Raw genomic sequence first — 27,990 nt, 5'->3', positions numbered from 1 at the left:
GTGGTTATTTACAATTTTATTTTTTTTTTAGCTGAAAAACGGGGTATTTTGAAGTACTCATGATATTTCCGAGTATTTTCACCGCAAACGTCACGTCAAGACACTTTCAAAGGACATAGGAGTTGCCTTATTCAAAGGCATGGTACTATGTCATAAAAAATGGAGATATTAATCAGATAGAACACACTAAGAAGATGAGATGAACTTGACTAATAAAATACTTCTGATAAAGAAGATACACCTTGGTTATATTTTATTTCTTTTAGATATTCAGTTCAGTGCAGTGAATCAAAAGGGACAGGAAGAACAGAACTTTCCAGGAAATTACCTGATTGAGACAAGGAAAATGCAGCAATTGGCTTATTGGTGGAGCGCTTCCATTCATCACGTTAACAGGTGGGAGCATCTCTTCATCCATATGAACGCTCATGCCAAAGTTTTCAGTACCAGGAACCCGAAACCGATACCAAGGAAAGTTGCAATAGATATTCCGAATATGCCTGCAAGTATAGCTGGTACCATTAGTGTGCGCCATTCCTTAGTTGTTGCCATCCCGCAGGCTGTTGTCGGACCGCCAACATTTGCATTTGAAGCCAAGAGTAAAAGCTTCCTTTCAAAGCCCAACAGTTTTCCAACTCCAAGGAGAAAAGCAAGATGCACAACAATCTGGATCAGCGAAAAAAGGAAAACACTCGGAGCATTATGGATGACATTCCAAATGCTTCCACTTGCACCTACTACAGCAAAGAAGACCTGAAAACATAGACGGAGACTGAGTTACAAAGATTTTTCATGTAGGAGCCTAGAAGGATTTCAACAGAAATAATGACAAGCTAATTAAAACAGTTGGCTTATCCTCTTCCTGCTTCTGTATGTATGGTGTTCCCTTTTGATGAAATGCTTCTGTTAAGCATATGATGTAGAAAATTTCAAAATTTCTTCCTTTTGTGCCATGAGCATCTTTTGAATAAGCGATCATAGCTCCTTTTTCCTTTTCTCGAGTGTTCAGATGAGGTTTGCACATATCTTTATTTCATTTCGACATCTCTTCCCTTTATCATTTTCTTACAGAAGGAAGAATGCATAACTTAATGGTTCACAACATATTCTCGGATGAGGGAACTAAGGAGGTGGAGGTCATGCACTTTCTGTAGAGAGATGAAAAATGACAGGGAAAGACAGTAGAGCCATTCTATTTGATTTTTGCGCATATGTTAAAAGATTGCAGTCCTTATATCAACTGAAATAAGAGTTTACACTTATATCAATTAAAAGGAAAATAATCGCGTATGTGTTAAATGCAGAACACATAATGACACGTAGATCATTATTCTAAATCTTTCTTTTGCCTCTTCCTAGATGTGTCCAATCACATTCCTTTTAATATCTTAACAGCATTTTTTATAGCAAAGGTATCAAAACCAAAACCTTATCACAGAAAATAAACATACTTCTTAGCAACATTAATATGCTTCATAATAGCAAGGAATATCAATTTTGCAAGCAATATAATTTCAGGAATGATAGTGCTACATTTCTGTATCTTCCACATGGGCCTAGACAAGGCTCGGAAAAGCATACAAATGTTATCTTCAAGGATCAGAGGGAGACAGAGACAAGAGATTGTGTTTGTGTGTGCATTCTGAACAAAAGATTGTGCATGCATGCATGCTGTGTGTACTTGTATGTGAGTGTGCACATGTATACTTCAAAATAAATTTAAGGGTTCTATCAGATGTACATGAAACACATCAAATAGGATGGTTAGTAATGTCATAAGCCACACAAATGATCAAAAGGGTAACTCTACTATAAGTTAAAAGCTTTATTAAGCTGGAAAAACATAATTCAATGTTCACTTGCCTGCATCAGTATCAATGCAATACCTTCTCCTGCAGGTGCAAGGGAGTTAAGTTGATGTGGAAATAGTGTTGCCAGAATTACTATAATTCCTGTTATGGTAGGAAGGTTGCCTCCTTGTATATGAAACACTTTTGTGAGAAATGTACCAAATTTGCAGATAGAGAAGGATAAAGCAAGAGCAGTCGCAGTATCTAGTACATGTGTTTTGCTACTTGTCTCACCGTCCATCTTCATTTCAGTTTCTGCCAACATCATAATTGAATTAAGCAATTGCATGTTTACAGCAAAATGAAGTTCACCAATTTGCATGTTTGATGACTAGCTAACTCAACACAATGCATAAAGCTTGCAAGCACATTAACAGATGTGTGATATATTTGGATTAGACCAGCATATTATTGCAGATATCAGTTAGGTGCGGTCCTTTGATAGGTTAATGGTGCGAAAGGATGAAAGACTGAGCTATCCAATGCTCTCGCAAAGACTAAAAGGAAACTTATTAGTAACCTGTTGTTAAAGACAAAGAGAAGTTTCACGTCAGGGTCTTCCTGATTGGAGAAGAAACATTGTGGTGCTTAAGTAGCACAATTTTTTTTCCTTTTTCTTTTCTTTCTCTTGAATGACTCGCATGTTTGATGTTCACATGCATATATCGACCTTCTTCAACAATAAAAGGAGATAATATAATGAGCCACACACGATTGGACTATAGTAAGGAAGTCTCAAAGCAAGCTTCATAGTTACAAGACCTGATCTTCTAAGATTTTCTGCCATGAATCTAGCTTGAACCAAGAGTAGGAATCACAAGTGATGTAAAGAAAGTAGACAGGCTAAAAGGGCATAATTTCCAACACAGGTGATGCTCTAGGACGCTTCCATAATATTTTGCATGTGGAAAAGTATTCCTGATCATAAGGAGAACAGAACATATAACAAAAAAAAAAAAAGACACAAAAGCATTATCAGAGGGAAGGAAGTAAGTAGATCTGCCAAGGCACACTTAGAGTGAAGCCAACTTCCTGCCAACAGATAGGACATTTTGTTCCTTCCCCTAACACTTGGTTACTTGCCACTGTTTTGAGTGGTTACATTGCCAATGCTCCTATCATATTTGAGTAGCTTAATAAGGAGATGGGAGGAAGCTAAATTCTTGCCTTGACAGGCATCACCATGTTCTCTCTCTGGGACACAGTGATGGTATCTAATGAAGGGCCAGCTCAAAGCCATTAGATAATTGATGTGAACATATTTGCAGAAGTTGCACTGTATAGAACAGACATTGAGTTTGATGAGGAAATCACAACTATTCTAATGTTTGCCCTGCCTGAAACATGAAAACTTTACTTACAAAATGCATGAGCTGGCCCTTCAATGTCTGTTGGTGAGTAAATTGGCTTGGTGCTCCCTTGCCATAAAACTGTTCCCTTCTTTAAGAAAGCACTCACAAGATCTCTTCTACTAAGAGCAATTAACAGTGAATAAAAATTTAAATGCTCATTCACATTCATTTCAATAGCAAGGAAAGCAAATGAAGCATGTCCAAAAGTTTTAACCTTCAGAAAAATATTGGATCAACAAGATTATTTCAAAAGATAAAATCATGTTCCAAGTTCCATCTGGAGAGTCTCATTCTGTTCCATCAAGCACAGCCATCTAATATTCTAAGAAACTGAAAACTGCATAGACAAGAATGTTATGTATATTTCAAAAGAAGGCAGGGGAAAAAGAAGAATAGAATACTATTTGTTGCTGTTGATGTCTCTGGAGGTATGTTTGCAGCTAATGCAAAAAGTGAGGAGAAATATAATGCACATATAACGTTATCCGCCGCAAGCCCTGCTGCTAAAACTGATGAAGAAATATTCAGTGCCTTAGATACAGCAACATAGTTCACCGCTGTAATTTAGAAGTCGATCATTAAAAGTGGTGGGGTAGAAATATAGAAAAACAATCATGATAAATGTAAAACTCATGACAACATAAGATATGATCCAGTAGTCTAAGTACAAAAAGAAAAAACACATACAGCATTTGATATAAAAATCAACTCATTCAATCTTGGTCAGTAGGAAACCCAAAAAAGGAAAGCAGATAACAATCAATTCACAACCAAGCTCCATTCCACATTCAACTAAAGAATTGTAAATCTGTCACCGTTGGATGGGATTCTTAGACGCAAGTTCTTTTTACATAGTACGGTCAAGTTTTCACCTACAGTTAGTTTCAGCAAAATAAGCACATAAAAGACAATCTAAAATATAAGCAAAGTTTTATCAATAGACACACACATACAAATGGATTACAGATGCTTGATATGCAATAATGCAAGCTTACACTAATTACTTACAGCCTCAAGGAAGAGAAAGCAACTCCATATGATATATTTGAAATAATGAAGAACCAATTGTAAAGGGAAAAAAAAAACTAAATCCGAGAGATAATGTAGCATTTTTTATTCTAAATTACCTCCACCAATATGTCTGCTCATAAGGGCCGCTGCTATCTTCCATCCATCCTGTCCAAGTGAACGCATAGGCACAACCAGGAAGGCCACCAAAGTTCCTAAGGTGGTTGCCACTGTTTAAAAGGAAAAGGACATCATGACTGCTTTGTATCTAGTGTTTTTGTCTGGCCATCAACGTGAGTATTAATATAGTAGGTCCAGTACAGTCATCATAAAACAAGAAACAGCCAATTACTTTAAAAGAAAGTAAGAGTTGGATAGACTCATGCAAGGATGATCCTTTTGCAAATTTGTTGAACTAATTTAGGCGATGATGATAAGCATGACATCATCTTACGTCAAAATTTAAGCTTCTACTTGGATATACAATTGAAGCAGTGAAGTGCTTAACTTCACAAATGCGAATAATAATGGTACTTTCATATTTCTCCTATGCATATCGTGTTCTTGACGAAAAATGAAAAAAAAAAAATCAGAATCTCCTACAGCTATAGCAGACGGATAGAGATATGAACATTTCGTATCACTAACATATAATAAAATAGAAGGTGAAATATACCAGAGCCAAGCAAGAAAGCCAAGAGTAACCGTCCAGTCGACCGTATTATCTGACGGAGATCAGCTCTAAACAGCAACAATGGAACAGAAAGAGGAAGTAAATACTCCATGACCATCGAGTATGCTGGAGCTTCAGAAGGCAAAATTCCTAAATTACTCGCGGCCAGCGCTACCAATGTGCTAACTAAGGCTCCACTTAGTGCACTGCCGATCCTCGTCCTCTCTGACCTGCCATGAAGTTATCGAAGCTGACTATATCATGGAAAATCAGCACTTTCAATAAAATTTACACTAGCCCAAGACAACAATTCCTTAACAAACCCCGAACATAGCACAAAAAGCCACGAATATGGAAATAAGACCTAAGAAATACTCCGGTTCAACCCGAAGATGGGCACACCAGGAAAAGGCTTTTCTACCAAATGCCAAAGGCTCCGAAGCCGAAGAGGGCAGTCCACGTGGACCAGTGATCGTCCGAAGATATGAGAGGGCCACCAAGACCATGAGCTCTTGTCTGAACCCATCTTCCCGCCTCTGGGTGGAGCTTCAAACCAAGGCGCTTCGTGTGGCTGAAGGATTGGACTTGTGAAACTTGGTTGGCAGACGGAGCGGTGGGGAGATGCTTCGGAATGAAGGGAACAAGTTGAAGCCTTGGAAGAAGGGTTGGTTGTGGTGACGGCGATCGCATTTGCCAAAAGGTCGCCATTTCTAAGTCAACCTCGATCCCAGTCGACTCTCAATCCCTTCGTTTGATCGAAAGAGTGGCGGTTCTCCACGCGACGGCGCGAAAAAGATGGAAGGAAAAAGCTCATCGGGAAAGGACTTGTGCTTGTGCAGAGCACGTGACTCCGTGTATGACGCCCAACGTTCCTGGGATCTCTTTGACGAATGCTTGAAGACTAGTTATTGTTAAAAAAAACAACGCGCATTTTTTTGGTGATCTTCATTTAGAAGCCTATTTTTAACCATATCCTCAAAAACCGCCTAATGTTTCATTTTATTTCCTCATGTACCCATCCTCATTCCTCAAGTTTAGAAGCTATTTAATTAAGAGCACCTATTTTGTTCAAACTGGTTCTTTTAATCTTATTTCCTGGTTTACCCTCCCCAAGTTTCTCTGCTGTCAAAAAATACCATAATTGAGATCGTCGGACGTAGTATCACAAGAAAAGTTATTTTTTCTAATATTCCACATTTGAGTTGACTGTTGAGAAGTGCCTTTCACTTTCTCTCTCTCTCTCTCTATTTTTTTCATGTTGTCTATACAGTCATGTACTATAGGCAGATCTGTGAAGCCATTCCCTCCAATGTGTCAAGATCACGGCTTTCCCAGAGCCTCACTTGGATATTCTAAGAACTGACGAGTGGAGGTGCGTTATGATCTCATGTTTGAGAGTAAAATCTAGCACTCAAAGCACATCAATGTTCCTTTGTATCTGATTCCACAGTTATTATCACGTCATGAAGGAAATGTAGCTCAAAAAGAAGCCATTCGGCTTACTGCCCTGCCAGTCTTGCAATCCATGAAATTGCAGAGTTGGGTGCTCTGTTAACATTCCACGCCCATAATGCACCCTAATTTTCATGGGCCCATGACCAAGAACCTATTTTGCTTATTATCCTGTGAAAAAAGCTTCTTATGCTCACACAAGCCATAAATTTGCATCCTTCGGGTGTGCTCCATTTGACATTCTATGCCGTGCAAGTTTTCCTGTTTGTTCTTGAAGTGCGTTCTGATTGTCGTGGACCATTTGTCCTTCTGGAGAGCAAGGCCTGGAGAACATGTCGGTTGTTGATGCTTCAATTCAGATTCTGTGAATGCTGCATCACTATTAACCAGGAGTTTGCGTCTTCATTGGATAACAGAAATGGAGGAAATAAGACTGGCATACAAATGAAATCGATAATTCCACCAGGATCCCATGTACAATATTTCTTTAGTTACCAAATTTTCCTTGGGCCAAAGGGGTTGTGGAAGAGATTGATTAGGTAGCAAACAGTCCAGCAGACCAGGTACATCAAATTAAGCCAAGCCTGAGTAGTATTAGAGAAACTAGATTCTGACGATTAAATTTATATATACTTAGACCTTCGTTATAAAAATAATAGCTAAAAATTATATCATTGCAATCAGGCTTTGCATATGCATTCATCATAATTTATTTGTACAAATGATGCTTTACGTCATGTCGTTTGAAAATAAAAATATGAATTTTGAGAAATTGGCACATGTTTATACTCGAATTACATAATCTAAAAATAGGTGCATATTTACCAAAACTAATGAAACTTTTCGAAAGTTTTGGTAGTATTTGCAGGTAATAACATTTTGAAAAAGGCATAACATTTGCAGGAGAAGATGGGGCCAAAGCATATAATAAAATGGTGATATTTGTTACATAGGACACAATTATGTAGAGAAGATAAAGGCGATACTTGATTGATAACAGATATTTTCTATACTAGACCAAGGGGACAGAAAAAGAAAAGATTTTGACGCTGCAAAGTGATCTGGTTGAGACTGAAAATGGCAAGACAGAATATTAGCCCAATCAAGGCAAAGTCTCAGATGGGTGGAGCAGTTCAGTTCATCATGCTAATAGGTGGGAGCATTTCTTATGCATGTGAATGATTATGCCAAGGGTTTCAATATCAACAACCCAAAACCAATTCCAAGAAAAGTTGCAATAGATATTCCGAAAATGCCTGCAAGTGCAGCCGGTACTATCAGTGTGCCCCATTCCTTTGCTGTTGCCATTCCACACGCTGTTGTTGGACCACCAATATTTGCATTTGAAGCCAAGAGTAACAACTTTCTGTCAAAGCCCAGCAATCTTCCAACTCCAAGGAGAAACGCAAGATGCACAGAAATCTGGACCAGTGCAAAAAGAAGAATACTTGGAGTGTTATGGATAACATTCCAAATGCTTCCACTTGCACCCACTACAGTGAAAAAGAGCTGAAAACATGGACAGAGAACGAATTAATAGCATTTTGCATGTCAGAGAACTACAATGACAAATAATGACAAACTAGATCATGGCTAGTTAAACTAGCAGAACAAGTTATCTGTTTGGACCCTAACATGGGACTGCATGTTCAAGATCACAAATGACTGAAATACCCTTGATGAAAAAAAGAGAATCCCCCCTTGAACCTGCAGAGCTGAGGGTGAGTTCGACCCATGAACATCCCTAGTCATGACCTCTGCCGACACCTATTTGGAATCTTGGGTTTCATTTGGAGATTTCTTCTCCTCTACCAGTTTCGGACAAAAGGAAGAAGAATTGCAACTTAATGGTTCAAAGCATGTTCATATATGAGAAAATAAAAAACGTGGGTTGTCATCCAGTTTCTGCAGAGAGATGAAAAGATGAAAAGGAAGAACGTTAGGGTCATGCTACTTGATGAATGTAGACATGTTTAACAGTTACAGCACTCATACCAACTGCAACAAGAGTTTGCTTTTAAAATATGTACTAAAATGAAACAGAATCAAATTCAGCGAATCAGCACCTAATGGGGTTACTTCAGGTCATTCTGGAAAAGGTGAAATGTAATATCTTCAAGGATAACTTGGAGAGAGAGAGAGAGAGAAGAGAGAAAGAGAGAGGATTTCGTGTCTGTTTTCTGAAGAAAAGAATTTGATCCATATGTTTGAGATTTTTAAATAAAAGATTCAAGTTTATTAAACATAACCGATAAATATACACAGGATATGGTACGTAATAATATCGCAAGCCATAAAAATCACCAAGAAAAATAACTTTACTACAAATTTTAAAGCTCAAACAAAACGGGAGAAGCATAATTTTGCATTCACTTGCCTGCATCAATATCAATGCAATACCTTCCCCTGTGGGTGCAAGGGAGTTAAATTGGTGTGGAAAGAATGTTGCCAGAATTATTATAGTTCCTGTTATAGAAGGAAGGTTGCCTCCTGGTATACGAAATACTTTCATGAAATATGTGCCAAATTTGCAGACAGCAAAGGATAAAGCGAGAGCAGTTGCAGTATCCAGAACATGAACTTTGCTACTTGTCTCATGGTCCATCTTCATTTTTCTCTCTGTCAAGATCATAATCCAATTAAGCAATTATGTAGTTTAAGTATAACAAAGTTCACCAATTTGTGGACTTTTGATGACTAGCTAACCAGCACAATGCATAAGAATTCCCACATATTTCATGTTCTAGAATGCTTCTACAATTGCACTTCAGTTACATAACGTTTTGCATGTAGAAAAGCATCCTTGATCATAAAGAGAACTGAATATATAATAAATAAGAAAACAAATAAATATTTTAAGCATCATAACGGAGAAGAAAGTGAGTAAATTCTTAAGTAAAGGGGATTTCTTCCACCCTTTAACATTTGTTAAGTATCATGATTTTGAGTGGTTAGAAAGGTAACACTCCTCTCTCATTTTGAGTGGTTAAATAAGAAAGTTGGAGGAAGCCAAATTTCTCCTATTGACATGCATCTTCATGATTCCTCTCTGGGACATAGTGACTGAATTTAAGGAAAGATCCATTCAAAACTATTCTTTATTGACTGGAACATGTTCCACACTTCAGAAGTTCCACCGTATAGAACTGAACAACAATAACTATTAGTTTGATCAGGAATGATAATCATTATAATGTTTGCCTTGCCTAGTACATGATGACTTGCTAAACCCATAAGCTAGCCCCTCAAAAACATTCCTCCATTCGTGACTAGATTAGTACAATCAGAAAATGATTAACATGGTTAGTAAGGCCCATAAGAAAGGTGCATCTGTTAGCATGACAAGAAACTGAATATATATACATATGTGTGTGTGTGTGTAAAATTGAAATCAGCCGGCTGCCAGATGTTGTAGGATGGCTAAATATTTCAATATCCCGCTAAAAAACACATAATCCATGGGTAAGAACACCGTAAACCATGGCTAGACCATTAACTTTTGCTAATGCTTCCATTGCAAGGAGTTTAGTAGTGACAGCTTTAAAAAATCTTGTCATCCAGCAGCATTTGGTGGCCGGATGATTTCAATTCCTCATATATATATAAAAGGAATTGAAACCAGTCAGCTACCTCTATGGCCAGATGGTTATTTTTTTATTTTGTGTTGCTAAAACCATCACAAAAGGTGCATTTGCAACGGCCAGTTGCTTGGCCACGGTTTTTAGTCACAAAACGTACCATTTGCAACAGTTTTTACTGACACAAAGTAAAAAATAGCTATCTGGCCACAGAGGTAGCCAGCTGATTTCAATATATATGTGTGTGTGTGCGTGTTTATTATTTCAGTTTTTTGTCATGCTTACTCATGGATGCACCTTTCTTCTTATTGGCCTTGCTAACCATGTTAATCATTTTGTGATTGCATAGAGACCAACAAAAGTAAAAGTACACCAAAACTTCACATTTTGCTCCAAGAGCTATGCGAACTCCGCTTTTCATGAACATGAAATTCTAAGTATTCATTAAATTGTTAACAACTCTTAGTAAAAACAAGATCCCAACAGGAACTTCTCATTCATCTGATGTCAATAGCAACAAAATATAACACACATTTATGTTTTGGGAAAAGATACGTGGGTCTAAAAAGAAGAATTTGGAAGGTAAATTCATGTTCCATATTCCATCTGGAGAATCTCAACCTGTTGCATGAAGTAAAGCCATCTGACATTATTAAAAAAACTGCATAGATGCAAATATAAGCAGATCTTCAAGGAAACATAGAGGAAAAACATGAATTACCATTTGTTTGCGTGGATATCTCTGGTGGTATTTTTGCAGCTAAAGCAAAAAGTGAGGCCAAATATAATGCACATGTAACATTATCTGCTGCAAGCCCTGCTGCTAAAACTGATGAAGAAATATTAAGTGCCTTGGATACAGCAACATAGTTCACCGCTAAAAATTTTTGAAAGTCAGTTGGATGACAAAGTAGTGGAATGGAAACATAATGAAATAATCAGCATATATGGAAACCCATGAAAACATGAGATAATATCCTCTAATCTTAATGGAAACCCATGGTCCACCAGCCAACTTTGTTTGAAATAAAAATCAACGCAGTAAATTTTGATCAACATGAAAAAGCAAAGCTGATAACAATCAACTTGCAACTGCATCCATATAGGTGACCAAATAGAACAAACACATCATTGTCAAATCTTTCATCAGATATTAAGGCCAGAAAAATGGTACTCAAACTTTTAGATCAAATAGTGATTTATGATTTAGGGTCTCACAGTACAGAAGAAAGTTTCCCTCTAAAGAGAAGGGAACCTCAGGGGCTATTTAACAAATAGCCCTATTTTTTCAATTCATTACTTTGAGAAGCTTATTTTTGTTTCGGTAGCATGTCTCCTACACTTACTTTTGCAACAGTTATGGCCATGAACATCTCAAGATAAAGCTTGTAAAAGCATAGCATATCCTCTATCGGTTGGGTCCAAAGTTAGATACATTATGGAATGAGAAAAAATAAATAAATTATTGTTTAAAATTGAAACCACAAAGAATTAGAAAAATAAAAAGATCAATAAGAAATTACAAAAATCGTAAAATCAAGAAAAGACAAGAAAAATGTTGCCTATGAAAAAAAAAAAAAGAATTGCGTAAGCATAACAATGTGACACAAAAACATAAGAATGCATAAAAACTTATGCAAATGAAGAACTTATAAAGGAAATAAAATTATATCCTGCAAGCCAATCATAGCAACTACAATATCTTTGAAACTCTTTGCTGAAAATCTTGCTTAGCGCACATTAATTTTTTTTTTTTTTGTTAGATCTATATAAGGAACCAGGATGCCTAGGCCTGAGAGAGTCTGAACTAGCCAATCACAAGATCGAATGGATTATTCTACTGACTGTCATCCTTCTTTGAACTACTTTCCAAAGGATCCAACCATAACAGACATAAATGAATGAAGGGTGAGCTTTAGTCTCAGTCTCCAATAGCTGAGGCCATGAAATTGAGAATGCTTTTATGTTTAATCAACTGGGTACTTTCCTCTTGTTGCAGTTCGGATGGGGTTCTTGGATGTGAGTCCTTTTTGAGCAGTGGATTTAACTTTGTAGCTGCGCTAAATGCCTATGAAACAAGCACATTAGGAAAATGTCCAAGAGATATGGAAGGCTTCAAACCCCCTACCGCACCCAAACAAAAACTAAATGTCATTTTCACAAAAGAAATACCAGTTCCCAGAAATAATGTACTGTTCCTCATTCTTAAGATTACCTCCACCAATATTACTGCTCATAAGGGCTGCTGCCATTTTCCATCCATCCTGACCAAGTGAATGCATAGGTACAAGAAGAAAAGCCACCAGTGTTCCTAATGTGGTTCCAACTGTTTAAAGGAAAAAGGCACAACATGACTGGTTAGATCTAGTATTTATACCTGTTATCACTGTAAGTATCAATGTAGTGGGTACGTTAAAGTCATGGGAAAAGAAAAATAGTCAAATATTTTAAATGAAACAAAGGATAAAAGTTGGACAAGCTCATGCAAGAGTGAACATTTTGCAAAGCTAGATTAGAAAATGATGATAAGCTTGATGACAGTTTCATCAGGATTTAAGCTTCCAGTTAGATATGCAATTGATAAAAGGACCAACATACTTAACTTCAAGCAATGTGCATGAGAGACTGGTACTATCTTATTTCTCCTGCTCACATTGTATGCTTGATAAAAGAAAACATGCGCATGGTGTGCAAAAGAAAATTTTCACATTCTCCAACACCTACAGCAAATAAGAAATAAAATATGGCTAGTATTGGACATTCCTTATGACTAAAAGGTTAACATACAGAAAATAGAGGTCGAAGTGTACCAGAACCGAGCAAAAAAACCAAAAGCAATAATCCAGTTGACTGTATGACATGACGGAGATCAGCTCTAAACAGCAACAGCGGAACAGTAAGAGGAAGTAAATACTCCATGACCATGGAGTATGCTGGAGCTTCAGAAGGCAATATTCCTAAATTACTTGCCAACAGACCCACCAATGTGCTAACTACGGCTCCACTTAGTGCACTGCAGATCCTTGTTCTCTCCGACCTGCCATGAAATTAACGAAGCCAACTAATTTACTGGAAGAACGTCATATCGAAGCAAAAGGTCCTGAAATTCTGAAAGTATACATTATTTTTATCATAAACACGGCGAGCAAAAAAAATCTGGTCATCCAAGAAACAATTGCTTAGGTTCTAGATCCACAGCCGAACCACTAACGTAAAAAATATGAACAGAACAAGTCATGCGACGAAGAAGGGGATATCTGAAAAACAAGATGAAAAGGCTTTCTACCAAATGCCAAAGGCTCCGATGCCAAAGAGGGCAGTCCACGTGCCCCAGTGGTCGTCCGAAGATATGAGAGGGCCACGGAGGCCATGAGCTCTCGTTTGAACACATCTTCCTGCCTCCGGGTGGAGCCTCAAATCAAGGAGCTTCGTGGGTCGAAAGTAGTGAGTTTGAGGAACGTGGTCCGCGCACAGAGCAGTGGGAAAGTGCTTGCGAGTGAAGGGAAAGAGCTGAATCCTTGGGAGAAGGGCTGGGTGTGGTAATGGCGATACCATTTGCCAAAAGGTCGCCATTACCATCTCAAACTGAGTTCACTGTCAATCAATCCTCCTTAGTGCTGCCATACTGTAAGAAGACCGGTCCTTCGAAGGATACCTGCGTTTCGAGGATCGGCGGTTTCTCGACTCCGCACGTGATTTCTATTTGTCATCTTCTAAATTCTGACACTCAACGGTACCCGAATGGAAAGGCTTTAACTGTCAAATTGCTACAGTATGGTGCAAACTTTTGGAATTTTCGTTTGGAAGCTTATTTTATGGCATAATCTCATGTACGGCCTTTCAATTATTTCCAATTTTCTTATACAGACCTCTCCGTTATTGGCTCAAGTAGCAGCCAGTAAGGGTGTGGGGATGAGTCAAGGCACTCAAAGTAAACTCGATCTCGGCCCAACTAAGCTCAGTCCAGATTTGAATTTTTGACATAAAACTAGTGCACTTTGAGATTATAATCTAAGCTTGAAGACTAAGCAAGCTGAGTCCACACCAGTTACTGCCTACCAGCCCTTGATCCAACCAGGTGTACCGCACCCCTCGAGGCCAGATATATTCATGTTTAAGGTTTTTAAACATCAACATTCACATTGTTATATATGCATATTTTTGGAAAGTGAGAACTCCTCCCTTGCTCAGCTCGGTAAAGTCAATTTGAACCGCACCAAACACTTACTCAGCTCGAGCCAGGGACGCATGCCCCTTCAAGTTTTGAAATTTTCGAATTTACCTATTAAACTTTCTAAAAATTGTAGTTCCGCTCCCATAAAACATTTAGAAAAATAAAGGTTGGCCCTGTTAAAAAATTTATTTAGTGGTCGCGTGATTGTTTGGCCCCTTACAGATGAAATTATGGCTGTTTACAGGTTTTTTTTTTCTCCAAGATGTATGGATAGCCATGGCCCCTGCCAGCAACAAAGAAACAGAGGAAGTAGAAATAAAGTAGAAATAGGAGGCATTCTAGAACTACAATTGGCTCTCCAAACTCTGACTGTCAAGTTTCATTTCCTTAAATCTATAAGAATCATAAATCGTCCTTGTTTTATAGAGATGCAATAAATATCCATCACGAAGCTGCTCCTGCATTATAATGCTGCGAAAAATATCCGGACTGGCTTGAGCCTTTGTTGATTAGGGATGCCAACAGGTTTGTGTCATTCGATCATGGACCCAAATTGAATCCACTTAGTCAGATCTGGTACTAAAGAAAACAAGATCTGAGCAGCAATTGGTTTTGGGTGCAATATGCTGTTTTATGACTTAATCTGTGCGCGAGTCGGTGTCCACCATGGATTAAATGCGGGATATTATGTCTGCTCGATCTGGATTCAGACTTAGAGATCAAGATCAGAACCAGATTCTGTTTCTGAACCAGGCTAAGGGAGACCCGGCTAAGTCAAATTTGGTAAATGGCACATAGGTACATTCCAACAGACGTGTGATTTTAATTGATAATAGGTTTCTTAGGATTCACATGAATTCAAAATGATGGTCCTTTTCAAAAGAAATATTTCTTAAAATACATGTCAAAGCTTGGTAGGAGTCGTACTTTCCATAACTGAACAAAAGAAATCCCACCATCCAAGTGAAAGCCGAACCCATGTGCAATTAGCAAAGTACACCCGTTTTTACACGTTCGTTTAGTGCAAGCATGATCATATGGGTTTCTCTACGCAGAGGAGGTAAGAAATGCTCGACTGCACGAAAAGATGAATGCATGTTATCTTGCATATTGACTTCTCATTGTGTGCATCATATATGTACTATCGACTACGTTCATGTGCGGTGAAGCATGTTATTGATGAAGCTGTAATTTAAAATGTCAATACGGTTGAACATCGCCCTTATACATTTACCATCTAAGAATATGGCATCCAAGTTCCAACGAGTTCTTAATTGTAACTAATAAATCATGTCGAAAATTGCTGGGTATTCATGACATTTCTCAAGGAGCTCACAATTCTAATTACAATGTTTGGATGATGCAATTCCCCCCAAAAAAAAAATCAATATCACTTTCATTACAGGTTAAGAGACAATTTTTACACCATTGACCAAAACTTATCTCATAAAAGCTGTGAAATTTCACATACATTAATGCCTTCACGACACTGAGGTCAGCAAACAATGAACGAGTAAAAAAGGCAAAGAAAACAAGAAATACATGAAAATGTTGTAAAAGAGAAACAAACCTCGTAAACAGTTGACATCAAGGATAATTGCAGCCTTCTCTGGTGCTCCCAAGATCAGCACCATGTCGTTTGATAATTTGAACCGATTGCAACAAAATATCTTGCTTTATAGAATACAACTCATGTTTCCTCTACAATACAGACAAATTTTCATATGAACAAAGACTAACAAACCTTATCAGTAGATAAATCAACTAAACCATTTTTTTCAGATAGGATTATTCCTCTTCACATACCGAATTATAGAACATGTTTCTACTTGAATATAAAGACAAAAGTGCTAAGGGTCCCTGTACATATAGAACATCCCATTTTATCGTAATGTGCCTAAGGTTCTGAAGAGAGAGTAGTAGCATTATGCTACTTTTGACGTATCTTCAGTTTCTCTAGAAATGCATATCGCAAAACTGCAGAGAAACAAGCAAGGATAGCAAATTCACAACACAAAAGATCTCTTGGTACAATAAGACATCGTTGTGCTGAATCTTTCTTGTTATATAGAGAAAGTGAGTATTTTACAGAAACCATTATATGTTGACATCAGAAACGTGGCTCATCTGTTTTTGACAAATTGATTTGCCACAAGATTCGTTTCATTGTAGAACATGGAGACAAGGTAATTTTTTTTTTAATGGGATATTTCTAGGGGACCATCTGTTCTATATACTTCTGACAATGTTATGCAATGACGTCGGTAGAAAACATTCATGAACAACTTATTCAATATGTCAACATACAGAACACCAAGAAGCTACTCTAAAGTTACAATAAGCTTCACGTAAAATACTTCAACTGGTGTAACATTATATAAAAATAGAAAAATTGGAAAAAAACAAAATAATTACATCCAGGGTACTCAATATGCAAAAGGTTACATTCTATAGATAGGGAAATCCGCTGGGAGGAATTCCTCTGGGCGAATTATAGTTTTTCACCAAGGGGGTGGATCGAAGCGATTGCTGCGAAGCATTGATCTGAAACCAAGCACTTTGTCTATGGGCATTGTAGAAAGGATCGAATATGACCCTAATCGCTCTTCTCCGATCGCTCTAGTACGATGGATAAAATCTTGTAAACACAATATTTTTCCTATAGGTTCGGTCAATAGAGCATTTTTGATAATTTAAGTTCTTAATTGGGCATTCCACAAGCTAATAAACACACAATCAGATTTGCATAATAAAAGTGCATGAAGAAGGAAATGTACCACATCCTTCACAGTGCATCCAATAGTAAGCTCCGCATATGAGTCTTCGATTTGTGAAAGAAAACAGTATGGAAGATCAGCTTCCAAGTCAACTTTAGGAAGAGACTTCAACATTGACTTTATATCCTCCGAAATATTTGGAACCTTTTCTATGTCATTAGCACGAACAGGTACTTTGGTCATTATGGCAGACAAGTGGGCCCGAGATTTATTAACAATCACCTGAAATAGAAAGAGAAAAGTGCCAAATTATAAATACATTGGGTTCTTATTTAAATTCTGAAATATGAATCTGAAAAAACTATTCTTATTAACTTAAGATCAACCATAATGCTTTATAGTTTATACATCATAAACTTCTTTTAACATGATCACACAAAGCAACTAAAAGGCCCGTGTAGATTTAGAATCTTAGATAAATCAGATTGAAATTATTCCGTTAAAAGTAAATTACAGACCTGACTTGAAAAAAGAGAATTTGGCACCAATACCAAGAACTTCTCAGGATTCAACAATGAAGTTGTAGTTAAGCCTATTTCCATCACTCGGCCCTCAATAGAACCTGCCTGCAAAAGGAAACGATAGAAGCCCACATTCTTTTTCAAGCACCACCTATGACATGAATACGTATTAAAAGGAAAACTTTAAAATTCAATTCCCAAGAATCTAATCAAGCCAAGCTTAACACAAACATGAAGATAAAAGATCTTACTATGTTGCAATAATTGAAAGAAGAAAGCTTCATATTCAATCACAAAAAGTAGGATCAAGTGAAGCATAACTGTTACTACTTCATATATGAGTTTGATGCAACTGATAGCTTTACTATGCTAAGCTTAAAGTTGGTCCACACATATTCAACCTTAATAACTGGTGCAACAGAGATTATCAAAATTTTCATAGGTGGAAAATTTTGTTTATCTTTACCTAATACTAAACATATGAGACATTATTCGGAACCTATGTCAGTACATAAAATTGTATATGATTTTTTTTTTTCAATAAGTATAGTTTGCACCAAAAGATGAAGCTTGTTTAACTGGACTGGTTTCTGTTAAAATAAAATATGCAATCCAGGTGGATATTATGTCCTATTCAGCTCAGTGACAATATTAATGGAGCAAACCACCAAAGGGCTTTAAGTACATAAGGATTTAAACAATGGCATAAGGAATTCAGTAAAACGTGTATCACACCTTTTGAAGATGTTAAGGAAAATTTGATTTTATTTAACAAATTAAGGTTCCATGGGATGCTTACAAATACTAGTTCCTTTTAGGATGTAAAACACCTAAAACTTTATTGGTAACAATAAGCCTTTTACTTAGTTGGTTCTCCATATAATGTATCTTATTCAGTGACATTTTATTCTTTTGCATATCCTCTTTACAAGTAAAATGAGGTAGATAGAGCCTATCCAGATAGCTAAAAGTATCTGCATGGACTGCTTCTAAACCTTTTTTCTTTTTTGCCTTATGAGAAAACTCGGAAGCTTTTCCGGGTGAGCAAGGGGTATTAATTCACTCGGAAGCTTTTAAAGACAATCATCTAAGAATGGAAAGAGATATATTAGGAGTATGTGACTGACATGAAATCACAAATTCTTCAGTATACTACAGCAAGAAAACACTACGCATGAAGATGGGTTTGGCCAAGGAAGACCAAGAAGTGGGGGGAGGGGTATGTGTTTTCATCGCCTTTAGGAAACACCATTTCCTTGACCCTGGGTTTTCACAAACCCAGTACATCCAAATGCTCTGAAAACAGTGTTTTTTGCCTCCAAGACACTGTTTTGGGCGTCATCCAAATGCCACCTAAATGTTGAACTTCTGTAGTAATAAAGTTAGTAAAGTGTGAGTTTCAGTGGCAATAGTGAAAATATTATGCTACATACTCTAGGTTGCAAGAAACCATTGAACTCATTAATAAAAACTAAAAAGAGTAAATTGGAATACATTCGTCGTGGCAAAAGAAACAAACAAACTATGTTGATTCACAAATCACAAATATAATCATTCAATCAATTCACAAATATATAAGTATCAAGACAAAAAAAAAAGCTTCATGCACAAAAGTAAACTTAACATTGCTTAAATCATATTGACCTTGAAAGTTTATACGTACTTTAATAGAATCACCAATTGAAAATGGATTCCAGAACTGCATGGACAAACCCGTTAGCACATTTCCAAGGATGTCTCGGGCTGCAAAGGCAGTGGCCACTCCTAAACAGAAGAGAGCATTTACATTCAGCTGATATGAAGCATATTCAAATCCTATCTTATCCCAAATAATTTTCTAAACACCATCACTACTCACACATAGCTCGAATAAATTTCTATGGTGATCAGGTTCTTTGTTTCTGGCTAATATTATAGACAGTATACCAACCTCTTTACCTTATCAAATAGGACAGAAAGCTGGAGAATATTTTAAAACCTATTTCTCTTAAAGAGAACAATCTACATTATAAAGCCTGACCTCCATACTACTCATTTGCATGGACAAAACATATATTGACAGCATCACAACACCACAGCATACTTGATCTTCGTCATTTGTGCATCCATTAAACAGTAACATAATGAAGAATCTTCAGCTTACACTTAGGAGAAATCTTATTTGTTTGAAGCTTTTCCATCTCTCTCAGATTAGGACCACGTCTGGCTTATAATTATTGCATAATTTCTTATCTTATTAGGAGTTCGAAGGTCCAAAAGTTAAAACCAATTGCCAATTTCGAAGAAGTTCATTTCAAAAGGCTTCGAGCCACAAAAACATGTATTTGGGAGTCTACTGAGAAGAGATTCACACAAACTTTCACATGTATTGGGAGTCTTATTTCGCCATGTAGGATGACATTTCTAAAATGCTGCATGGATGAAAGGAAACCATGCAGATTAGGACATATACGGCCCTATTTGTATTTTGACTTGTAGCTCCACGGTGAAGAATGAAATCTCAAATGCTAGTGGCAGAGGGAGGTCAAGCTGCACAAGCTAGTGGTCAACAGCCAAGGTGTGCGTCCACACAGGAGACAGACGTAGGCAGGCCGAGCAACCATGTGCAGCATGAGTGCAGGTTGAGGCCGTGACACAAGGGTTGGCAAGGGCAGGGCCTTGCTGTATTAGGAACCAGAGATGGATCTCACTATGTACGATTGGAAGAGTGCTCTTCGAAAAGATTGGAAGTATACCAGTCAGATGCCTTAGAAAAGAGGGCTGCTGATATCAGCAAGCTCCTGCCTTCCTTAGCTGATAGGCATAGGTCAACACTCAATGTCATTGCCAGTGTATAATTGCTTCATGCTAAGTTGAACTTAACATACATCTTTTTGAATTCATCTTCTTATTCAGGGCCTTAACTGTAATGAGGAATTGAAACCAGTTAATAAAGAAAAAGGCATTCACCATACGTCTCGTTCATCACCAGAAACACATCTAACGATGGGGGACCTCACATCTATGCAACTTCAAGGCAATCATAAAAATAATATGGCATACCTCCAATGCCACCAATTGTTAGAATTGATTGCACGGCCACACCACAAGCTTCAGCTGTACCCATTAGACCCAACACGAGAAGAGCTGCTGATGACAATCTGTCAAAGACCCGCAACCTATCTCGATCCAGAATAGTAATACCCTCACTTGCAATAATACGGTCAAACACATTCGATTTCCACCTATAGAGAAACCACACAATCGAAACAGCAAAAGCGCCTCTCCACACTTGAAATACATGTTCTGATGCAAATGTTGTGGGAGCGATCTTGACAGCCCTAAAATAAAATAGAAGTACCAAGTCAGGGCACTTCATACGCCAATCCACAAATAACCGCTCTTAAGTTCAGCCATGTAACTTGCAGACTGAGAAGAATTATGAACATAAAACTACATTCTCAAGAACATGTGAATTTGGAAACATAGCTAAGTTTCAAATCATCATACTCATAGAAACCTGTCATTTCCCTGTTGGGTGTAGCAGACCGGGATGAGATCATGCAATTTTGCAATCCAAGTAGCCATTGTAGTTGAATAGAACCAATCAAACAAACTAGAATTCACAGTTGTGCAGAAGGTTCATTTCAAATTCAATTGGCAAATCGCAAAACCCAACCGAAATCATTTCACAGGAACCAAATCAACCTTGGTGAACCTAGTATTGTGACAAAAACTTCATACACTTTCCTGGGGAATTGACTTCATAGACCAAATTAAATCGCCCCAGTATCAGAGTCAATTGCAAACTGAAACTGGATAACCTAGTTCCCAATCTGTATGGTCATGCAACTGTACTAAATTTCTGATTTTAAACTCGACGGACAATTCAGGGAAATTGAGAAAAAAAAAGACTCACAGTTGTGTGAACGCCGCGAAGGTAACAAGATATCTGACAGGGTCTTCTAAGGCGCCCCATAAACTTTTCTCGTAAGGGATCTCTTCGACCTTCATAGACAACAATGAAGCACGCCCACGGAAGGAAAAGTGGTGGAGTCTCCGCAGTATCCTCGGCATGATGAACCAAGCAACCGCCGTGGCAATCCCCGTGCCACCGACTGGAACCGCCACATCACTGAGAAACGGGGACGAATCGATCAACTGCTGACTATGAGACGCGACTTCGTAAAACTGCTCCTTCGCCTTGCCCATCACATCAGCCAACGACTTTGCCGCCTCCTTTGAGGAATCGATCCACTCGCTGATATTCCACTTGTCATCTTCACCGCCGGGGGCAGCTTCCGATGAGTAACTCCGCAGTACAGCACCGGAACGACCAAAGCATAAACTGCCAGCGTAAGGCAGCCGAGCGAAGAGGTCGTTCCTTGAGCGAGGCGGGTGGGCAACGGAAGAAAGCGAGGACGACCACGGAAGAAGGCTGGCGCAGCGAACCGCTCCGCGGGTATGAATCGAACGGTATGGTCTTAGGGGAGTAAGGGGACTCGCAGCAGCCAAGGACTTCAGCAATTGAAATCTGAATGCTCTTGCCATCGATATCCAGAAAGAGAAAGAGCGCTACTGGGAGGAGGAGACTGAGACGAAGACCCAGAGCGATTTCTTCTTCCCAAATAGTAGGAGCTCCGACGGCAGCTTCATGGTGCAGCGCCGGGCGGTGGCGTCCGCATCAGTCAAGGCAAAGAACTTGAGCGACCGCGGACGACACAGAAAAGCAGGTGGCGATTTGACGAGCGTTGTGCCGGAAGACGAAATTATCGGCCGTGAAATTAACGCAAGAAATCATATGGGCCTTCTCTTTTCCGGCCGGCTGTCTGTTAAATTAGTAAAAGAATTATCATTTTCTCCTTTAAATCCGACGCTGCTAAAATCGACTCCTGAGTCAAATCAGATGATAAAAATATTTGGGGGAATTGACAGGATGGATCAGAATTCAAAACTTTTGAGAAGTATCGAAAATAGAATCTGCATCTTACATAAAAATTCAGAAAACAGAATAGAAAAACGATAAAAGTTTGAAAATATAAGAAACTAAAAACAATGAAAATGTGTATTGAGTCAAGAGGAGTCCAATTCGATTTGAATAAGCACATTTTTACAAACACTTTCAAACTGAACCTAATAATTCAAAGAAAAGTATTAGCAAAATAGGCTTAGAGTCCATGCACATGCAAAGAAATAAACAGTCATGACAGACTTTTTTTTTTTTGTAAAGCTTTGGAGATATTATGAAATCTTCACAAATATAATAGCCAGAAATCAGATTACATCTCAAAAAAACCAGGACAATAAACTATATATTGATTGAAAACGATTGCAGCACTAATTTTGCCATCTTCGAAAGGCAAATATCAAGGTAACGGTACCCAAAAAAAAAAAAAACTAGCTGGTCATTCAATTGGAGCTTCTATTTGGTGTCCTTTTCTAGCTCAGCTGTACTCGAACTTTTGCTTGAAATATTGATACGAGGGCATGTTGCTGCAGTGTTGGTCAAGCCATTCAAAGAACATGGTATTTAGTTGACAGTGTAGGTCAAGCCATTCAAAGAACATGGTATTTAGTTGACATGTATATGCAAGATCCAGACTTTTATGATATTATACAATTATAACTACAATGTCCAGACTTCAGAGTTTCACAATATATAGTTTTAGAGTTCAAGGGAGGACTGAGGATTGTAAGAAAGAAAGTTTTCACTATTTTACATTTACAATAAAAATGTAACACCCTAAAATCATTGAGGCACATATCATCGCCTCAAGATTTTGGGCGTCTTCCTAGGGTTTCTGTCGCAGTCTACCCTCCTACCCGAACTCCCTCTCTGCTACCATCAAGAGGAGAGCTCCGTTACAGGCAGGAGATTTGTGCTTTTGCGAATGAAGGAAGCGACTGGCTTCAGTCAGTCGGGCGACTGCTTCTGCTCGTCGGTAGAGAAGACATGGGCAGAGTGTGGGAGTTAAAAAATTTGAGGCCCAATTAGCGACAAAAACTTGGTGTCTAATCCCCTGGTTTTGACAGACCGGGCTCTTTTCAGGATGGCCATTGGACTAGTTTCTCAAGTGGCGCACGGGGAAAGGACAGGAGAAAGTTTGCAGGTTCAGCGACGTTTTCTTCCCTCTTATTTCTTTATAGGTTTCAATTTTGTTGTAGCTGGGCAGAGCGTACTCTTCATCCGTTGAAAACAATAGACTTCGGGATGACAGCAGAGACTTGCGTAGCAAGCTCTGTAGCCAGGCCCTTGAAGAGTTCAGGAGAACAACTCTTGCTTGCATTTGGTTCAGAACCCTCTGAGAAAGCTCTTAAAAGAAAGATATCAATGCTCTGTTTTAGCTGGTCTCTTGTTTATAGAAAAAAAAAAGAGACAACCTAATATGTAAAGCAGAGAGCCCCAAACCCTTCAATACTATTATGCTTTACTTTCAGAAAATAGAACTTCAAACAACATGATACACAGGCGACTAGCATGCTCACGCACGTTCACGAAATACCATGTTCTAGAATTATAGGCACAAAAATTATATCGTTCGATTTGCAGTCGTCATGCTTCTTGAATAACATGCACAGAAATAACTAAACATGTTGATTTGCGTACAGAAAGTCATAGCTTGCTTCATCCACGCAGCATAGTTCTAAACCTTTGATCTAGCATGCTTTCATCATTCACGAAACATGATTCGAGGAACATGATGCATGTTTTACGCATTCACAGCATGATACAAACTTAGGCATTCACCAAGGGCATCACAGACGTCAGAACGGACTTACTTGAGATCGCACAACCTAGGCTCTGATACCACTGTTGGGTCAAATCTTGTAGCAGTGGAAGTTGCACGTTCGGAGGTTGAACGTCGTCTCCTTTGTTAGGTGTTCTCCACAACCAAGTGCAGCAGTCACGAACGGTTACCTCTGTAAAGGAGAGAAACAGAACCAGTGCAAGAGAAAGAGGAAGAAGCAGACATTAGTTTTAGGGGTTTCCTTCGAAGGGGCTGCTCAAGATTGATGATGTTCAAGAGAGCTTGCTAGGAATATATAGTCCAGCCCCTTCAGTTTTCCCCAAACCCTAGCTGCGGTTCCTTGGAAGATTTTTTAGGAACAGTTTTAGATTAAGCAGTTACTAGATATCCGGATAGGGCTCAATGGTCACTATCCAACAGACAGATCCTGCAAAGCAGTGGACAACACAACAATGATTTGAAGAGGAGAAAAACAAGGAAAGAGCGAAGTTTCAAAAAACAATCCTATAATGCACAAACCGTAAGTAAAAAAAATATGAAAACAAAACGGAGGATCCTATCACAGCAGCAGATACAAGAGGTTTTGGCACGCTAGTTTAGTTCATTTCCTCACCAACGAACACTATAACGTGGATGATGATAAAAGAAGAAAAGGGCGACGATCGGATCTGTGCAAGGTAATATTCCCATACGCAACCCTAACCCATGGCATTAACTCATTAACTCAGCCTTCTTATCATGAGAATGAGTAGATTGGGCTTAAAATGGGGACCAACAAGATTTATTATTTTGTAAATCCTACATATGGCTATTATTTACTTTCAATGTACTATTTTTTATTCACATCCTATCATGTGTATGATTTTATTTAATCATTTTCCAGTGTCTTATTATTATTTTTTATTTATTTTTTTTACCTAATTTTTAGGATTTTTAAGTTTTTTATTTAAAAAAAAAATCCTTAGATTTTCTTGAAAAATATAATTTTGCCATATTATACCTGAGAAATAACTCACTTATCTCGTAAATGATACATGTAACAATGACATATCACCCCTCATATTCTCTTTCTCTCTCTCTCTCTCTCTCTATATATATATATATATATAATATACCTACACATATATTATTGATCAAGTATATATCTACATGTATATATATTGACCTAGGAAATTTCTTGCACAGATATATAGTGATTATATATATATATATATATATATATATATATATATATATATACACATTATTAGAATAGATAACAAATCATGCGGGATGTATAACAAATTATTAGTAGCAACAGCAATAGTAATCTTTATGTATAACAATCATAATATATAGTTAATGGTTTGATGTTTTATACACGTTTCCCTAACTAAAATTTCATTTGGAAAAGGCGAGATTATTGCAGTAAGCTCCAATTAAAGTTACTTTGGGGCCCTAGATGACCCAAACACGATCCATTTTACTTTATTGGATCAATTCAGTTCAAGGTCTAATCCAAAACCCATATTCAAATCCAAGTTCAATCTTAAACCAAATGGACCCGAGTCGCGAGAAAATCAGATTCCGACTCACTTTTGACCCATGGTTCTTTATTTGGATCTAGAAAGATACACTTGATTGGATCGAGAACTACAAATCCAGTTTAGATGGAAGAGGGTATGAGTTTGAATGTCTGGATATAGACCACAATCTGATCCAAAACACTTTATTGGATCTAAGATAGAGACTCGGGTTAGGTTATGGATCCAAATTAATGCCAACCAAAATGGATCTAGGTCAAAGGAAGGTCTTTGTTTTGACCCCAAGCGATTCTTAGCTTCTTCTTCAGATCTGGAAAAGCAACTTGTATTTGGACCGATTACTGATTTCCCAATATAATCTAATTTTTGAATGGTCAGATCAGCTCTCAAACTGAAAATCCAATGAACACATGACCCACATCCAGTTCTGTCTAAAACGAACCGGATTCTCAATGGTTCCAGAGTTTCCTTCATAATTTGGATCAAATCTAAATTGAATGTGCTAATGGCAACTAAAGCAATTACAAGCCAAAAACTTAAACACACGAAGCAAAAGAAGAATTCATCTCAGAGAAAGTTCAGATCCAAAGCAACATTTAAATAAAATTGAAAATAAATTAAAACATTTATCCATGTTTCCATAAACATATACAAGGCCTTCCCCGTAACACTTCATCACCGTCCAAAAAAAAACCGCGTATCTTACTTAATTAAAGCACTTACCGTAACAATCCATCTCACAAAAATTTCTGCCCGTTAGGCTCGCACGTTTCGTGAATGGTTCCCTGGATCATCCTCCTCTTCACCATGCGGCAGCAGCTCCCCTCCTCCTCTCCACCACAGTGCAGCAGCATGTCTCCTCCCCCTCCTCCCCTAGAGCACTTTTCTGCAGTAGCAAAACCCCAGCTGCTAGGTGCGCTCTCTCTCTCTCTCTCTCTCTCATGCTTTCTCTCCGTCTCTTATTCCTGCTATCTCAGTCTGATGTTCTTCTTCTTTTAGCTAATATTCTTGGTTAATACTTTTGCATTTTGTTCAGTTAATTCTCTTTCGTTTCATTCTTTATTTTGTCCCGTTGTTGAATGAGGAAAGCAGAACTCCTCGTTTTGGCCTCTTTCTTAGTTGTGGTGTTTATTGTCTCTCACCTTGCCCCCTTTTTCTTCTGTTGTATCAATACGGCCAATGCATTCTAGAACATGCAATGGGAAACCTTGGTTGTTTTTTAAATTATCATGTCTCATATTTCCCCACCCTAAAACACCGGTAGTTTGGTTGTTGCTTTTGTTGCATCCATGTTTGGGAACGGCCTTCAACATGCCAAACTGTCTCATATCTAATTTTTTCAGGATGATACCCATTCGAACCGGTGCTTTTAGTATTTTGTGTGTGTCCTAGTTTGTGTCTCTCTTTTGGTGTTGAATCAAGTAGGACAAAGAGTAGGTTGGAATCTGTCGGTTCAATTTTAGGCTTACCCATTAATTCTTTTTTCTCCTTGTTGATCACTTGTATTTTGTGCTCCTCAAAATGCCCATGTATGTGTGCTTTATATTTTTGACTGCTACTTGTGATTGGTTTACTTAGATTTTGTAATTTCAGTATTATTTTATTTATCTGGATGGTATTGTCATTGTCATGCTTCCTTTGTGTCACATTAATCTTTTGACATTTGTGGCTTGTGCAGGTTCATCCAGTTGTATTACTAGGAGGACAGCAATACATATCAACTCTTGGGAAGCCGTTTCCCAATATTTCAATGGTTGCCTCTCGAGGTATCACAATAGGTCTTTCGGAAGAGCCAAACATGTAATTGTCAAAGCATGTTTGGCATCTGATTCTGTTCTCATTGCTTGATACCGTTGACTGTATTTAATTTGTTCTCACACATCATAATATTTGACCAACGGAATTCTTTGTCAAAATTAGATATCATTTATGGGAGCACGTTTTTGTTCAATGGAAAGCCTTAGTTAGAGCATCAAATGTACTTGGGATCATATTCAGATTTGATAGATTGGTTATCAAATTTAGTTCAGGCTCAGGCATCTGCATTTAAATCGCTGTTCGTTTGGATCTGAAACTCCTTATCTGATCTAGCATGTTATCTGTCACCTTTCATCACTGCCCATAAGAGAATTGATGTAGTTCATTTTTTACCTAGTCAACCCATCTAGTTTTGCAAGCACCCTTCTCTTTAGAGCGAAAAGTGTTTCTACCTCGAAAGAGATATTCCATTTGATGTCAAGATCATTTCTAAAACAGAACTTTTCTATCTTGCTTAAAAATGTTTTAGAAGTATTTTTTCACACAATGATATGCCTTCATTTTATTTTTAGTACATCCTCGAGTAATAGGAGAAAATTTCAAATTTTTGTTGTCAATCAATGGAAGAGGAAAACTCGAAAAATCCTGAGTATGAA

The 27,990-nt window shown here is 37.9% G+C and overlaps 3 protein-coding genes across 6 annotated transcripts; all 3 read right to left on the bottom strand.

The window, feature by feature from the left end:
- Window positions 1-195: 195 nt before the first annotated feature.
- On the bottom strand, window positions 196-7,113 carry LOC116247669 (uncharacterized). The gene is made up of 6 exons (XM_031619914.2): window positions 5,305-7,113; window positions 4,887-5,113; window positions 4,330-4,440; window positions 3,604-3,759; window positions 1,864-2,105; window positions 196-753 (listed from the first exon to the last, which is right to left on the bottom strand). Exons 1-6 carry the CDS (start codon window positions 5,589-5,591, stop codon window positions 427-429), a joined length of 1,350 nt encoding a protein of 449 aa, XP_031475774.1. The 5' UTR covers window positions 5,592-7,113; the 3' UTR covers window positions 196-426.
- A 294-nt stretch (window positions 7,114-7,407) lies between these two features.
- On the bottom strand, window positions 7,408-13,584 carry LOC116247668 (uncharacterized). Of its 3 annotated transcripts, none has more exons than XM_031619912.2 (6): window positions 13,200-13,584; window positions 12,724-12,950; window positions 12,129-12,239; window positions 10,635-10,742; window positions 8,713-8,954; window positions 7,408-7,844 (listed from the first exon to the last, which is right to left on the bottom strand). In XM_031619912.2, exons 1-6 carry the CDS (start codon window positions 13,490-13,492, stop codon window positions 7,518-7,520), a joined length of 1,308 nt encoding a protein of 435 aa, XP_031475772.1. In that variant the 5' UTR covers window positions 13,493-13,584; the 3' UTR covers window positions 7,408-7,517. The 3 variants fall into 3 exon arrangements, with proteins under 3 accessions (XP_031475772.1, XP_031475773.1, XP_031475771.1); XM_031619913.2 differs by having other exon boundaries at window positions 7,408-7,757; window positions 10,635-10,790; window positions 13,200-13,582; XM_031619911.2 differs by having other exon boundaries at window positions 10,635-10,790; window positions 13,200-13,580.
- A 1,877-nt stretch (window positions 13,585-15,461) lies between these two features.
- LOC116248782 (mechanosensitive ion channel protein 1, mitochondrial) lies at window positions 15,462-24,555 on the bottom strand. 2 transcript variants are annotated; one of them, XM_031621754.2, is made up of 7 exons: window positions 24,085-24,555; window positions 21,224-22,133; window positions 20,368-20,645; window positions 18,989-19,089; window positions 17,323-17,430; window positions 16,865-17,086; window positions 15,462-15,788 (listed from the first exon to the last, which is right to left on the bottom strand). In XM_031621754.2, exons 2-7 carry the CDS (start codon window positions 21,853-21,855, stop codon window positions 15,675-15,677), a joined length of 1,455 nt encoding a protein of 484 aa, XP_031477614.1. In that variant the 5' UTR covers window positions 21,856-22,133; window positions 24,085-24,555; the 3' UTR covers window positions 15,462-15,674. The 2 variants fall into 2 exon arrangements, with proteins under 2 accessions (XP_031477614.1, XP_049932331.1); XM_050076374.1 differs by lacking the exon at window positions 24,085-24,555 and having other exon boundaries at window positions 21,224-22,206.
- Window positions 24,556-27,990: the final 3,435 nt, after the last annotated feature.

This window comes from Nymphaea colorata, chromosome 2, assembly GCF_008831285.2.
Source record: "Nymphaea colorata isolate Beijing-Zhang1983 chromosome 2, ASM883128v2, whole genome shotgun sequence".
NCBI lineage: Eukaryota > Viridiplantae > Streptophyta > Magnoliopsida > Nymphaeales > Nymphaeaceae > Nymphaea > Nymphaea colorata.
This window is presented reverse-complemented; position numbering and strand designations above follow the sequence as displayed.